The following is a 15,566-nucleotide window of genomic DNA, read 5'->3' as shown; positions in this document are numbered from 1 at the left end:
ACACGAGAACTATATCCGTACACGAGAACTATATTCCAACACGAGAACTATATTCCAACACGAGAACTATATTCCAACACGAGAACTATATCCGTACATGAGAACTATATTCTAACACGAGAACTATATCCGTACACGAGGACTATATCCGTACACGAGAACTATATCCGTACACGAGAAGTATATCCGTACACGACAACTATATTCGAACACGAGAACTATATCTGTACACGAGAACTATATCCGTACACGAGAACTATATTCGAACACGAGAAATATATTCCAACACGAGAACTATATTCCAACACGAGAACTATATCCGTACATGAGAAGTAGGCAACGGAATCCCAACAGCAGAAGCCACGAGAACTATATCCGTACACGAGAACTATATCCGTACACGAGAACTATATCCGTACACGAGAACTATATCCGTACACGAGAACTATATCCGTACACGAGGACTATATCCATACACGAGAACTATATCCGTACACGAGAAGTATATCCGTACACGACAACTATATTCGAACACGAGAACTATATCTGTACACGAGAACTATATCCGTACACGAGAACTATATTCCAACACGAGAACTATATTCCAACACGAGAACTATATTCCAACACGAGAACTATATTCCAACACGAGAACTATATTCCAACACGAGAACTATATTCGAACACGAGAACTATATCCGTACACGAGAACTATATCCGTACACGAGAACTATATCCGTACACGAGACCTATATTCGAACACGAGAACTATATCCCTACACGAGAACTATATCCGTACACGAGAACTATATCCGAACACGAGAACTATATCCGTACATGAGAACTATATCCGTACACGAGAAGTATATCCGTACACGACAACTATATTCGAACACGAGAAATATATTCCAACACGAGAACTATATTCCAAAACGAGAACTATATCCGTACATGAGAAGTAGGCAACGGAATCCCAACAGCAGAAGCCACAAGAACTATATCCGTACACGAGAACTATATCCGTACACGAGAACTATATCCGTACACGAGAACTATATCCGTACACGAGGACTATATCCGTACACGAGAACTATATCCGTACACGAGAAGTATATCCGCACACGAGAAGTATATCCGTACACGAGAAGTATATCCGTACACAAGAACTATATTCCAACATGAGAACTATATTCCAACACGAGAACTATATTCCAACACGAGAACTATATTCCAACACGAGAACTATATTCCAACACGAGAACTATATTCCAACACGAGAACCTGAGAGGATTTTAGTTCCGTTCTAATGTTTGTTTGTGCTTCATTACCCAGACGCAGGTTTCAGCCAGGATTTCATCACAAGAGGTTGTTCTCATTGTAGACATAAACCTTATGCAACACGGTATTCACAGAGATGAGTAACCATCAGACACAAAGGAAGACTTCATAAACAGTTGAGTTGAATCCATTTTTTTTTGTCATCAAAATGTATCCAATCACCTCGAACAAAGTAAGCCTAGATTTGTAAACAGAAACGCAACACAACACAATATAAAGGATGTAACATAATGCCCTTTCATCAATTTTGTTGTTTAGTGAGATGTCAAGGTTTTTCCCATTGGTGCACTCTTCTCTGTCACACGTGAGGTATACAACTGAGCCTGACTGGTCTGACCACAGTTAAAAGTTTGAAAACCGACCAACGGTACTGAACTGCATCCAGGGACTCCTGTATCCCAGAGCCACAGGAATTTCAGTTTGTGGTGGCAGCTGTGGTCTCAGTGAACACACACGGTCTCTGTCTTTCCCTCCTGCTCAGTTTCACTCTCGACTCAAACACACACACACACACACACACACACACACACACACACACACACACACACAAACAGTAACATCAGGCCTGCCGTCAGCAGACTCAAAGTGTGGAGGCAGAGAAGTTCACCAAGTCAGCGTAAAAACAGAGGGCCTCTTCTGGGAAATTCATCAACTCATGGTTGTAACATTACTGTAAACATCCAGTATGTGTGAACGTCAGAGTTCTCTCTATCTCTGCTCTTGCTCTCTCTTTGTTCATTTAGTACAACACACAGGAGGGTAATAGACGTCTACAGTGGCAGGTGAATATGTCACAGGTGTGACTCATTTGCATGTTTAACCTAACAAGATTTTCTATTGGTTAATTGCCTGGTCATGTGACGAGCTGCATGTATTTAATTCCCCTGTTGCATGTTACTTCGTGCTGCCCATAAGATGTTAATGCAATCTGGAGCCATGCTGGAGCCATGCTGGAGCCATGCTGGAGCCATGCTGGAGCCATGCTGGAGCCATGCTGGAGCCATGCTGGAGCCTAGGTTTTTCCAGAGCATGGGATGTCTTGTTTTGGTAAAATCACATGGCTAATGGATTTTGTTTGCGCTGGCCATGTTCTGCGCTGGCCATGTAGTCTACACCCGGCACAGCCAGAATAGGACTGGCCACCCCTCATAGCCTGGTTCCTCTCTAGGTTTCTTCCTAGGTTTTGGCCTTTCTAGGGAGTTTTTCCTAGCCAACATGCTTCAACACCTGCATTGCTTGCTGTTTGGGGTTTTAGGCTGGGTTTCTGTACAGCACTTTGAGATATCAGCTTATGTACGAATAAATTTGATTTGAAGTGAGATCTTTAATAAAATGGACACCTGCCTCCTGGGCTGCATTGCTTCCTGTGACCCTTTGGAAACAATTCAAAAGAATGGAATGGAGAAACTGAAATGTGTTGAAATGGAACATGCCTTAAAAAAACATACCTTAAAAAAAATGTTAAACTGTCTTCTGTGTTCTGCCTCTGCTTCCTGATACCTGCTCAATCCCAGAACTTTCACCTTTCAACCTCGTAACAAATACACAAACTGTAAAGACATCAAATGTACAGGGGGTGCAATTGGGTTTGTGATATTTTCAGGAAATGTATGTCAGCATCTTTTTTTCTCAGTTGTGTTTTTGTTTGTTTACAGCTGTCACGTTCTGACCTTAATTCCTTTGTGATTTATTTTTTTCAGTATGGTCAGGGCTTGAGTTGGGTGGGCAGTCTATGTTCTTTTTTCTATGATTTGGGATTTCTGTGTTTGGCCCGGTATGGACCTCAATCAGAGGCAGCTGTCAATCGTTGTTTCTGATTGAGAACCATACTTAGGTAGCCTGTTTTCACCCTTGAATTATGGGTGATTATTTTTCTGTTTTGTGTGTTTTGCACCTGACGGAGCTGTTTCGGTTGTGGTTTTTGTTTCTTTGTTTGATAGTGTTCAGTTTAAATAAATAACATGAACAAGTACCACGCTGCACTTTGGTCCTCACCTTCCTCCGACGACCGTTACAGAATCACCCACCGAGAAAGGACCAAGCAGCGTGGTGAAGAGAGGCAGTGATACCTGGAGAACTGGACTTGGGAGGAGATATTAGACGGCAGGGGGCCCTGGGCACAGGCTGGGGAATATCGTCGCCCCAAGGCAGAGCTGGAGACAGCGAAGGCCGAGAGGCGGCATTATGAGGAGCTAGCACGGCAGAGCAACAGGGACGAGAGGCAGCCCCAAAAATGTATTGGGAGGGGGCACACGGGGAGTGTGGCTAAGTCAGGTAGGAGACCTGAGCCAACTCCCCGTGCTTACTGTGGAGAGAGGTGGACCGGGCAGGCACCGTGTTATGCCGTGAGGCGCACGGTGTCCCCGGTGAGCAGGCATAGCCCGGTGCGTTACATCGCAGCGCCTCGTATCGGCCGGGCTGAAGTGGGCATCGAGCCAGGTGCCATGAAGCCGGCTCAGCGCATCTGGTCTCCAGTGCGTCTCCTTGGGCAGGGGTACATGGCACCAGCCCTACGCACGGTGTCCCAGGTTCGCCAGCACAGCCCTGTGCGGTCTGTTCCACCTCGCCGCACTGGCCTGGCGACAGGGAGTATCCAGCCAGGTAGGGTTGTGCAGGCTTGGTGCTCGAGAACTCCAGTGCACCTCCGATGCCTCCTCCACGCACCAGGCCTGCGGTGGCAGCCCCACGCACCAGGCTGTCTCTCCGTCTCCTTCCTCCAGGTGCTCCCTCCTGTTCAGGGCTGCCAGAGTCACCCGTCTGTCCTGAGCTGCCCGATTCGCGCCTCTGTCCTGAGCTGCCGGAGTCGCCCCTCTGTCCTGAGCTGCCGGAGTCGCCGTCAGTCAGGAGCTGCCGGAATCGCCCTTCAGTCTGGCGCTGCCGGAGTCTCCCGCCTGTCCGGCGCTGCCAGAATCTCCCGTCCGTCCGGCGCTGCCAGAATCTCCCGTCCGTCCGGCGCTGCCAGAATCTCCTGTCTGTCCGGCACTGCCAGAATCTCCCGTCCATTTGGGGCACGCTGCTAGGGTCCCCAGTCCGAGGTCGCGCGGCGAAGGTCGCCGCTCTAAAGGAGCCACAGAGGCGGGTAAGGAAGCATGCAAAGACTATGGTGGAGTGGGGTCCACGTCCCGCGCCTGAGTCGCCACCGCGGACAGACGCCCCACACAGACCCTCCCCTATAGGTTCAGGATTTGCGGCCGGAGGGGGGGGGGGGGGTACTGTCACGTTCTGACCTTAGTTCCTTTGTGATGTCTTTGTTTTAGTATGGTCAGGGCGAGAGTTGGGTGGGCAGTCTGTGTTCTTTTTTTCTATGATTTGGGATTTCTGTGTTTGGCCTGGTATGGTTCTCAATCAGAGGCAGCTGTCAATCGTTTTTCCCTGAATGAGGACCATACTTAGGTAACCTGTTTTCACCCTTGAGTTGGGGGTGATCGTTTTTCTGTTTAGTGAGTTTTTCACCTGACGGAGCTGTTTCGGTTGTGCTTTTTGTTTCTTTGTTTGATAGTGTTCAGTTTAAATAAATAATATGAACAAGTACCACGCTGCGCTTTGGTCCTCACCTTCTTCCACCGATGACCATTACAACAGCTATGGGTTTCTCCTAACTGATCAAAGCCAGAGCAGACAGACAGTTATGGTAACAGGCAAACCTAATTTCTTACACATGTGCACCAAGGAATGTCTGCCTCCTAGACGTTTGATACCACCAATTCTACTCTACCCGATTACATTATCATCAATATTGTTTTCTGAGGGGTGACCAAATCAATAACTCCGGGGTACCCCAGGGTTCAACACTGGGTCTCTTTACATTTCTCCCCCACATGGACTCACATACTGTATATCATCGGAATAGTTACTGAGTTTGAGTCCTATTCTCAGCTAAAAGGTTCAATTGAGAGTTTAGTACTGAGAACTGATCCTGAATCAAATGGGTGGACGCTGATCAATGTCTAATCTTTCATCAATATTCTGCCTTACGGGCTTCCTTATTAAAGTGGTATATCGAGGATTTATTCACTGCTGTACGCCATGTACCTGGTGGGTAGAGAAGGGCAGCAAGTGGGGGGGTTTGATTATCTGCATCTATCATCATGGAGAAAAGGGGTGAGGGATAGATCTCTACAGTCCTTTACTATTATCTTCACCATCAACATGGAGGTGCAACCAAGGCTATGCATCTGCTGGCTGGAGGTTGGCACAGTTGCTATTTATTGCATTCTAATCAGATAGCAAAAGCATCAGGCTCTGATAAAACGTCAGAGATAAAAGAACAACCAGATATTTGGTCAAAGTAGGTTATTAGTAATTGATAAAGGACTCCAAACTTCATAGTACTTCACAGCACTTTAGCACTTAATGATAAAATTAAACAAATAGCTTCTTCCCCTTAAGTGTTACTCTACTGTACCCCCACCCACTGGTATTAGCTCCAAAAAATTATTGTCCATAATTTAGCAGACCTCGTTACAAGATCACTATAGCAACACACATTACCAATTCCAAAACAGCCATTTCCAAAATGTCCCAGCTTTGCTGCTTTTGCCCTGTAAATAACATCCATCCAGGGACTGTGTTGCAGCATTAGCCTGACATATTCTGAGCAGCAATGCCTTGACATACAGTAGCTTTGTCCTTTCAAGTGCACGTCTTTCAGGCATTTCCGCATCACCAAGTCATGCTGTTCTGTTCTGAGCAGCCTTCCTTCCCCAATCTGAGTGTGTGCTTCAGAACCTGACGATGTAACTGCAGGCGTCAGAGAGCTTGCTGTACATGTTCCACTTGCTTACTGCTCTTATCTCTCTCCAATCTGTCACTCCTTTTCTCTTCTCTACTCCCTCTCATCCTCAGCCTGACTGACAGATAGGGAGATCTCATCTGTCTGTTCTTTCAGCCCTGGGAGCTTCTCTCTCTCCTCTCCGTCTCTTCTATCGTTCTCCCTAATGGTAAAATGAGCCAGCAGATATACTAACATATTGCCATTCTATATGATGGGTAAATTGATACTTTATTAATGTACTTTCTAGCTTTTCTGCTTTTTAATAATGTAACTGCTATGTGATTACCTTAAGAAACAGACTCTCGTGCAAAATACAACTCTTATTTGGCACATTTCACTCAATACTCAAAACTGAATATTCTTCCATAAGGATTTGAACTCCCACACGGACGACTGGGTCTACTCATTTTGTATTTTTATTTATTACCTAAAAAAGAAAAATGTTCTATCACAAGTCACACTGAAATGTATTGCTTAAGAAAAAAATATATTGATATATTTTTTGTTTTTTTGGGAAACATGATTTCCGTTATATTCCATCAAATAGGACATAGGAATTAGTCATTGCTATGTCCCAACCACCTTGTCCCACTTATACAAAAGCACAAAGAAATACATCATTCACAGTTACCGTTTTGGTTTCATAAATTAATACAGTCACACATGTGCTACACCGGTCTATAGCTAGAACATTGTAAATTGTATTTTTGACTCTTGTCATTATTTTCAATGGTTGGCTACAAGAAATAACAGGCAACTTAAATGACGTGATCAGAACTCCACCAACAAACTGTTTTTTAAATGCCCTCCCCATCCCCTCTTTTGTCCCATCTCATCCCATGTCATCTTTTAATATTTTTATTTAAAAAATTATTTATTTTTTATTTCACACATAAGTGAGGCACACACAGAGTATATTTCATACATGTATACAAAATTCTATTAAATTTAGGGGGGAGTAATTTGTCCTTTGAAATGTCTTATCCAAGGAGACAGGAAGTGCATGTCCTGTCATCTCACGTCCTCAGAGGACACCTGCCAAGTCAGTCAGGCCACTTTGTTGCCGTAGTTGCACATTGCAGTCAAAACTTCCACGTCAGGTACTTTGTTTTGTCAATGTGTTGATTTTCAGCTTGTTGGTGGGCAGGACAGAGGGGAGGATTTGGACAAAGTAGACCAACAAACATGGCAACACAATGGAGAGAAAATGGGAAAACCGATTGAGGAACAAACACATCAATATTAATTCACTCAACGTGCTTACCCCTAAAAACTACAGCTCTCGTGTGGTTACAGATTCTTATATGAATGAATTCATTAATCAAAGGAAATAATTTGTTCATCGTATATATGACACACTCTGCAAGGGCAACGTTTAAGGCACAGAAGCCTTGACATAAGACTCCACCCTTTAAAAGCACAAACAAGAGATGCCCGAATCCTCAGTGACAATAGCGTTGTGACAAAATACAGGTAAAGAAAGAAACCGTGTCCCCCCAGTCCACACCTGTCTTGTTTAGTGAAAGATAAGGCCACTTAAAAAAAGAAGAGGTTCACCAAACAAGGTAATCTCTCACTGCAAACTCTTTGAGTGCAATCATGGTAGGGTGGTGTGTTTCTCCATACAGGTTTGGGTTCGGGGATGTGTACGCTGGTCCAAAGGGTCTCCCTGTTAGTCCCAAACATGCACTGTGCTGAACACTATGTTATTAAGTAGGCTGAGGGGGGTTATAGTTGGCTGCTGCCAGGGTACTGGTCTCTGTGTTGAGGAGATTGGTGTTGGTTGAACTAGCGTTCAGGGAGGAAAGTCAGTTGCTCTTTGCTCATGATCATCACGGTCCAGGGAATGTTCAGTCCAGGGTAAGATATGAGTCTAGTCTTCTGTTTTGGTTTGCTTTGAGAATACTTGGAGCAGGACACTGCTGTTGTTTTTCAGAACATAAAAACCTAACCAACAAAAGCAGCTGATCATTATTCATGCATGTTTTACCTCCTCTTCAAAGCACCCATTTCTCCTCTATTTGTTTTCTTCCAACAACAAAAATATCAGGATAATTCACACTTTTTGCATGCAAAGAAAAGTTACTCTTTTCCCTGTCTATCAAAGTCCCATGTAGCAGCAAATCTCTTAGAAAGTCTGTCAAAGGCCTAATCTGATATGTGAGGGAATCCACTGGTGGAGGCACTAGTTGATGAAAGTGGAGACAGGTTCCCTGCTTGGGATTTCTTAGCTTTCTTCCACCTCTCCTTTCCAATAGTAGAAAGTAGCTTGACGTAATCACATTTTTCTAACAAGGGCCTTGGTTAAAGTGTGATGTAGGTTCAAAAAGGAATATATGGGACATGTGTCTACATCATCGCAATGGTAAGGAATGGAGAGAATTGTCTGTACCGAACCTCCATGGTTTGAGTGACAAAAGGGATGAATCAGCCATCGTAATGAATATACACAAATGTCACACACACACACACACACACATTTGTGATCCCCACCTATAAGTGAAATAGGTCTGTAAGACACAAGTTGGATTCAATAGGATTTTTTTCCATTATTTGTTTGTGGCAATATGACCCTAATGAGTGAATGAGCTGATGAATGATTGGATGAATACGTTTGTTAGATATCGATTTAATGAATGGCTTGACCCAAGCAAAACTGGACTAATGTTTTTTTTAAACATCAGATGAAAAGTTAAATAAACAGATTTCTTTCCAAATACATTTTTAAATCATGAATTTAAAATCCTCTAAAGCACTCCATTAATATTATCTTTGTTTATTAATTAATGAATTCCTATTAATATCCTACTGTATGTCACTGAGGTTGCCGTTCATGTAAGTCTGAACTTTAGTCAAATGCCCATTTCCCATGAGTCATTGCTCCTCGTATCCTACTTCCTGCACACTCTGACCTGCTGTTCCAAAATCATGAAAAATTGGCAAATCAACGACTACTTTTGAAACTGTCGATGAAAACCTGAATGCTTTGTGAACAATGCTACATAGTTCTTTAGAAAAAAATAAAATAACAATACATTTCAAATTAAAATAAAAAGATAACCCTATAAGAAAAAAGTTAACTCTTGTCGGTGAAGTGGAGACCTAGAATGCCCATTAGAGTAGGCCAGGGATGGCTCTGGGGCCAGCGGTTATCTGTCTGTCCTGTGTCGTTACACCACGGCCCCAGCCATCATCACTCCTGCTCACAAGTCCAGTGTGGATCTGTCTCCAGAGTTCTGCTTGAAAACAAATCAATGGAAAAAAAACCACACCAAAACACCACCACCATCCAAGTCTGCTATGCTCAGTTCTGTTTTTTTTTCTCTTCTCATAGGCAGTACGTATTTGCAGTCTATATGCATAACTGTAGTCTCATAAGTCCAAACATATCCGTTCCCAGTCTAAATGTCAAACACCTGTTTCTGTTGTTTATTTCTAATGGTAGGAGGCTGTTGGGGACATGACAAGATGAAAGTCAGCAGTGAGCCTTTTGGTGTGACAGTTGGTTGTCCCACCGAGAGAAGACCATGACCAGCTTTCTTCCCTCTCTCTTTTTTTTCATGCTCCACACTCGGCTCCTGCCTGTTTTCCACACCTCTGAAACCATCCCCAACTTCCTCTCGCTTAATCCCAGAGTCTGGCTCTCCATTATCCAGCCAATCGGTATCCTCGTCTTTACCCTTACGCCATGACGAACTCGGACTTCATGTCGGCCTTGACGTCGGGCTTCCACACAGAGTCGTCGAAGTCGAGGTCCATGGATCCCTCGCTGGACACACTGCTGTTGCTGTTGCTGCGTCCCGCCTTGCGGTTGGGCAGCCAGTGGTAGGGCGCTCTGGAGTCCCGCCTTGCTTTCCTGCGCAGGCGCTTTTGCTGCATCAGGAGCTGCAGACGCTCTACCTTACAGCGAGTTGCACGGTTCTCTGTCTGACGCACACGGTCACCTGGAGGAGGGAGGAAAGGAAAGCAGAAGGTCAATGAACAAACCAAACCAGCTTTTTTCAAACAGTCATACTTTTCCATTACCTTTTGATACACCCTGCTTTGCAAGATGTATAAAGTACAGTAAATAAACAAAGCATTGGTAGGAGAGGTTGTATATGTAATGGAGGGGAGAGGGAACAGAGAGCTCTGTTCAGTGTGCATCCAGTGTTATCTAAGGCCAGGCAGAGGAGAACTCAGACTGGAGTGATGACTATGCTGCGACTCAGACAGAGAGAGACAAAAAGATGCTGCTGTGATTCTTAAGTGCCTGACACACACACACACACACACACACACACACACACAGTGGTTAGTGTCTGGAGTGTGTAGTGAGATGCCCCACTGTGTTCTATTAGCCCTGTGTCCTTCTTCACAACCCCCTTTAACCCTGTTTGGGAGAAAATGACTGGGACAGAAGTCTCCTTGAAATCTCACAATCACAGAGAGAACACACTCACTCATTCTTGCACAGACACACACACACCCAACCCTCTAATTTCTGCCTATCATATGCAGACACATAACTACGACTGGCAATCCAAATGAGTGCCATTGTCAGAGCTGTGTGACTAAGTCCATTTCTAGCTGTTGATGTGCTTATATGAGAGGCTGATCTCCAAGGAGAGGCCTTTGGTTCCATTGTGAATGGCTGCCCACACCACACAACACAACCCAACCTTAATTTCATTTAGAAATATATTCAGGAGCTGGGGTGGAAGGCAAGCACAATCTATTAGCTAGCTCCATTAGTATCTGTCTCGGAATGAAAGAATGGCCTAGAATGTCAATAACCCAAAGCCCTCTCTCTCGAAAACACACAAACACGGACAAACACATAAAGTGCATGCACACACACACACACACACACACACACACACACACACACACACACACACACACACACACACACACACACACACACACACACACACACACACACACACACACACACACACACACACACACAAGTGTGTACACACTAACACACACAGCAGCCGCAGCAGCAGTAGCTTTTAACATGGATCGATGGCAAATGAAAAAGACCTATTGATTAAACCTTAGCTCTAGTGCAGCCATCCATCTCCAGCCGAGGACACTGCTATTGGCTTTCAATAGAAAATGCAAGCGAATGGAAATTGTAAGCGAAGAGAGCTTGGCTTCTTCTTTATGGCTGCAGCATCCTACTCCCAGCTCATTGATCCATCACCCTCCCACTGCCTCCACTTACCCCTCTACCTCCAGCCCACCACCCCCCTTCATGGGCCAGTCTCACCAGAGAGGGCAAGGTCGGGTGGAAGGGTGGAGGGGAGGGGCGCGGGCAGTGGAATTCCGCCCCACGGGTGATGGGGAATGGGGGAGGCGAGGGTAAGGGATCAGATGTAGCTGGCAGTTTTTCACAATCAATTGTGCCCTCTCTCCTCCTCCTCCTCTTCCCCCATCGGAATGAATTCCTGACTCTGTGTGGGCTTAATTTACCTCTTCCCTTCATTTGCTTATCGGATTGAGCAGAGCGATTCTCTGGCTATAAATATTCACTACTCCTGGCAATGCATGCTAACTAACTCTCAGCCCTGCTGGTGCTTCAGAAAGAATAGAGCGGAATGGAGGAGCACTGAATTAAATAGTACAAGGTATATTTTGCACAAGTTATTCTACGTTTTCCTCACTAGATAAGACTGTGTGTCTACATGAGGTCCTATGCCACAGGACTATATTTCTTGCCTGCTTTATATTATAGGGGGTAACTAGTGGGTTATTGTGTGTTAGGGGCATTGTTCAGCTGCCTGCATGTGAAGGCTATACATTCTGCCAGGGGCTTTGTTCCCCCTGCGCCCCTCCTCTCCCCCCTCCTCTCCTTCCCTCTCCTCGGCTAAGTCCCTTCAATTACACAGAAAAGAAACCCCACCACATGCCCTCTACTTTCTCTCTCTTTTGCACACTCTCTCAGAGAGAAAAGGGATTTCTCTCCTCTCCAGCTGCCCTTTATTTATCTCTCTCCCTCCTTCTCTCTCCCTCGCTCTCTATTCTAAAGCCACAGACAAACGTGGGGTTGTCTCCTGCACCTCAAAGCTGGTCAGGCGTGGGTCACATAGCTCAAGCCCTGCTTAATGAGGAGTGACTGGCGCCTGGGGCGCGGACTCCTTATAGAACACACACGGGAGGGAGGGAGGGAGGGAGGGAGGGAGGGAGAATGATAGAGGTGGATGGGGGCAGGGAGAAAGAACACAAAGGCATAACGCAATCACTAGCAGGGTGAAACCCTCCACATCTTCCTTATTGTTGGTTTCTCTATGGCCTGACAAACACAGCTCTCTGACGCACTCAGCACCGAGGAGGAGGAAGTAATAACACACATTTTCTTGGAAGCCACCACAGGCAAATATTAGGCAAGGGACCGGTCAGGAGCAGAGAGAACAAGGAACATACAACAGAGGGCATTCCCTCCCTTTTTTTCTTCCTCCTTCCCTCTCTTTCTCTCTGGTTATGCAACCTTCCTGCACCCTGTGCTGCTCCTCCATCAGCACTGTATCGTCTCTACCCGTCCCCCCTTGGAGCGAAGCTGTGTGTGTGTGTGTGTGTGTGTGTGTGTGTGTGTGTGTGTGTGTGTGTGTGTGTGTGTGTGTGTGTGTCCTCAGTACACACTTTCACAGGCCCAGTAAAAGCCTACAGTGACTAAAGGCATTGACAGGATTGCACCACAGTCACAGAGCTGTAGCTGACTGAGCTATGAGGACAAAACCCTCTCCAGCTCCCCCCTGCTGCCCAGCTGCTCAGGGCAGGCCACAGAGGACCACGTACAACATGGTGCAGGGACAGAGGAGCACAGCAGAACAAACCACATAGGAGGGGTGTGGGTGGTAGTAGGGGTGGAGGTAGAGACTAACCCAAAAGCCCCTGTGGAATCCCAGAACTCCACCCAGCCAAAAAACACTCTGCACCCTCTGTTTCCGAGAATGACTGCATACACTTCATAAACACACAGGCCACTTTACACACAGCACTGCATGCAGGTTGGGGGTGGGGTATCCCAGCTGGGCTGTGGCAGTAGCAACTGACCACCACGTTGCAAGGCAGAGAGAGACCGAGACAGAGAGAGACTGAGACAGAGAGACAGAGAGAGACCAAGACAGAGACAGAGAGAGACCGAGACAGAGAGACTGAGAGAAGAAAAGACAGGCTATGTGCACACTGCCCACAAAATGGAGGTGGAAACTGAGCTGCACTTCCTAACCCCCTGCCAAATGTATGACCATATTAGAGACATATTTCCCTCAGATTACACAGATCCATAAAAAATTAGAAAACAACCCCAATTTTGATCAACTCCCATATCTATTGAGTGAAATACCAGGGTGTGCCATCACAGCAGCAAGATTTGTGACCTGTTGCTACAAGAAAAGGGCAACTAGTGAAGAACAAACACCATTGTAAATACAACCCATATTTATTTACATTTATTTTCCTAAAATAAAATTGTTACAACACTGTATATAGACATTATATGACATTTGAAATGTCTTTATTCTTTTGGAACTTGTGAGTGTAATGTTTACTGTACATTTGTATTGTATTGTTTATTTTATTGTTTGTTTAGTATCTACTTCACTTTCTTTGGCAATGTTAGAAACAGAAAAGAGAGAGGCTGATCTATGAACAATCAATTTGTCAGTCAGTCTCCTGGCCTTCTAGAGCCTGGGCCAAGTAGGAGGGCTACAGTAGGACAAATACAGAGGAGATTAAAGGAGCTTCTCCTCCTATTGTTTCCTTATAGATTCCGCTTCATGAACAGTTGTCCAAGTGTTGTTGATTGCTTGTTTGCCTTCATAATTCTTGTGATCTCATGAAAGGAGAGTGTTGTTTGCCGAGCATCAGGGCCCAGTTTTTCAAAAGCTATCTATCTGGATTTTGCCTAACCAATAGGATTACATGCATAGAAATATAATTAATAGAATGGGAAAATCATTGACTTGAATGCGGACACCTGTTCTATTCATTTTATTTCTGATAGCTGAAATCCGAAAAGATCTCATTTAAAAAACTGGGCCCCAGGGGATCAGGTAGAGTGTGTGAAGGCTCAAACTGCAGCAAAAATAGCCTGGGTTTAAATACAGGAAGAACCTTGCTTTTTACAGTCTTGTAGTAAATCCCACCAAGATCTACAGGAGCTGAATGGGACCTGGTTCTTGCATCCTCCATTTGTATCCAGTGGTGGAGCCCCACCTATTCTAGAGTCACTAGAACTGAAAACGTACTACATTCACACAATTCCCATTTATTCCCCAATAATAACCTGACACTCTTAGGCCTACTACTCTGAGGAAAGCCAAAGTAATTTTCCAAAACATGACAGAGCCAACCCTCTGAGGCTTTGCCTTTCCCCTGTGCTCCTCTACTCTCCTAGTCATCCATACGTCATTGCAGCTACAGTCCCATCCTCCAACACAGACACATGTCCTTCCTGGTTGGCTTGGGCCCCGAGCACAGCCCAGAGGGTAAACACAGGCCTGGAGTACACATAGCCATGCCTTTGTCCTGCCATCCATCCTAGCCATCCGGAGCGCAAACAAGAAGACAGAGAGACAGAGAGGAAGAGGTAGAGGAAACCCAGAGGAAAAGGGCCAAACTGAGGGAGTCAGACCAGTCAAAAGGAGTGAACGTCCCTGTTTTGACAGGCGTTGAAAGGGCATCGACAGCCCTGCAGGGGCACGAGTTCTTAAATGACTTTTAGAAGCAATTAACATTCACTTCTTTTTTCTCCCCCTCTCGTCGTTAGACAATGAAAGGGCACCTGACGCGGTTGGTTAGCTGGCACTGTTATAGGTCGAGGCTGATAGGTCAGGGATGGGGTTAGACGGCTCGGTTACTGTTGCTCATCAACGTGTGTGTGTTTCACTGGCCGGGTAGCTGCTTACATGCTCGCTGACAGCCTGGCGATGCTGGTCAATGAATTATGCATAGTGCCCTGGCGCCCTAGCTTGGTGGGTCAACCATGCAGAAGCACGACAGACAGAGTGAGCAGGGTGAGGGATCAGGGCACCTGGTCAGGTCGACACTGATACCCACACACATGTCAGAAACAAGGAGAGGAGACAAACATAGTCCAGAGTTGAAGAGAGGATAAAGGTTAAATAATAGGGGAGAACCTGGCAAAGACCTTCCACAGTAGAACAGAGCTAGCGGTTCAGAATTAGCCATGTTGACAATGCTAACGCGAGGCAGTGGCAGACTACAGAGCGTTAACATTTCAACATAGATTTGTCTTCCAGTAGAATGCACCGACTGCAAAGGCCATTCGCTCTGGGCTGGATTAAACAAGCTGGGAGAGGAATTTAGCCATTCCCACCCAATCCCTCTATTGCTAGCTCTCTCTCTCTCACTCTTTCTCTCACTCTTTCTCTTTCTCTCTCTTTCTCTCTCTTTCTCTCTGCACACACAGCTCCACCCTGCCTCCCTCAGCCAGAGCTAGACT

General features: G+C 45.5%; 1 protein-coding gene across 1 annotated transcript in view; it reads right to left on the bottom strand.

Moving 5' to 3' along the window:
• Positions 1-6,510: 6,510 nt before the first annotated feature.
• Positions 6,511-15,566, bottom strand: part of LOC135524548 (midnolin-like) — a 31,225-nt gene continuing 22,169 nt past the window's right edge. Inside the window, 1 exon segment of the mRNA XM_064952172.1 lies at positions 6,511-10,056. Coding sequence (XP_064808244.1) covers positions 9,794-10,056 — 263 coding nt within the window. The 3' untranslated portion in view covers positions 6,511-9,793.

Source organism: Oncorhynchus masou, chromosome 31 (genome assembly GCF_036934945.1).
Source record: "Oncorhynchus masou masou isolate Uvic2021 chromosome 31, UVic_Omas_1.1, whole genome shotgun sequence".
Classification (NCBI taxonomy): domain Eukaryota; kingdom Metazoa; phylum Chordata; class Actinopteri; order Salmoniformes; family Salmonidae; genus Oncorhynchus; species Oncorhynchus masou.
Note: the sequence above shows the minus strand (reverse complement) of the source record. Positions and strands in the feature narration are given on the sequence as shown.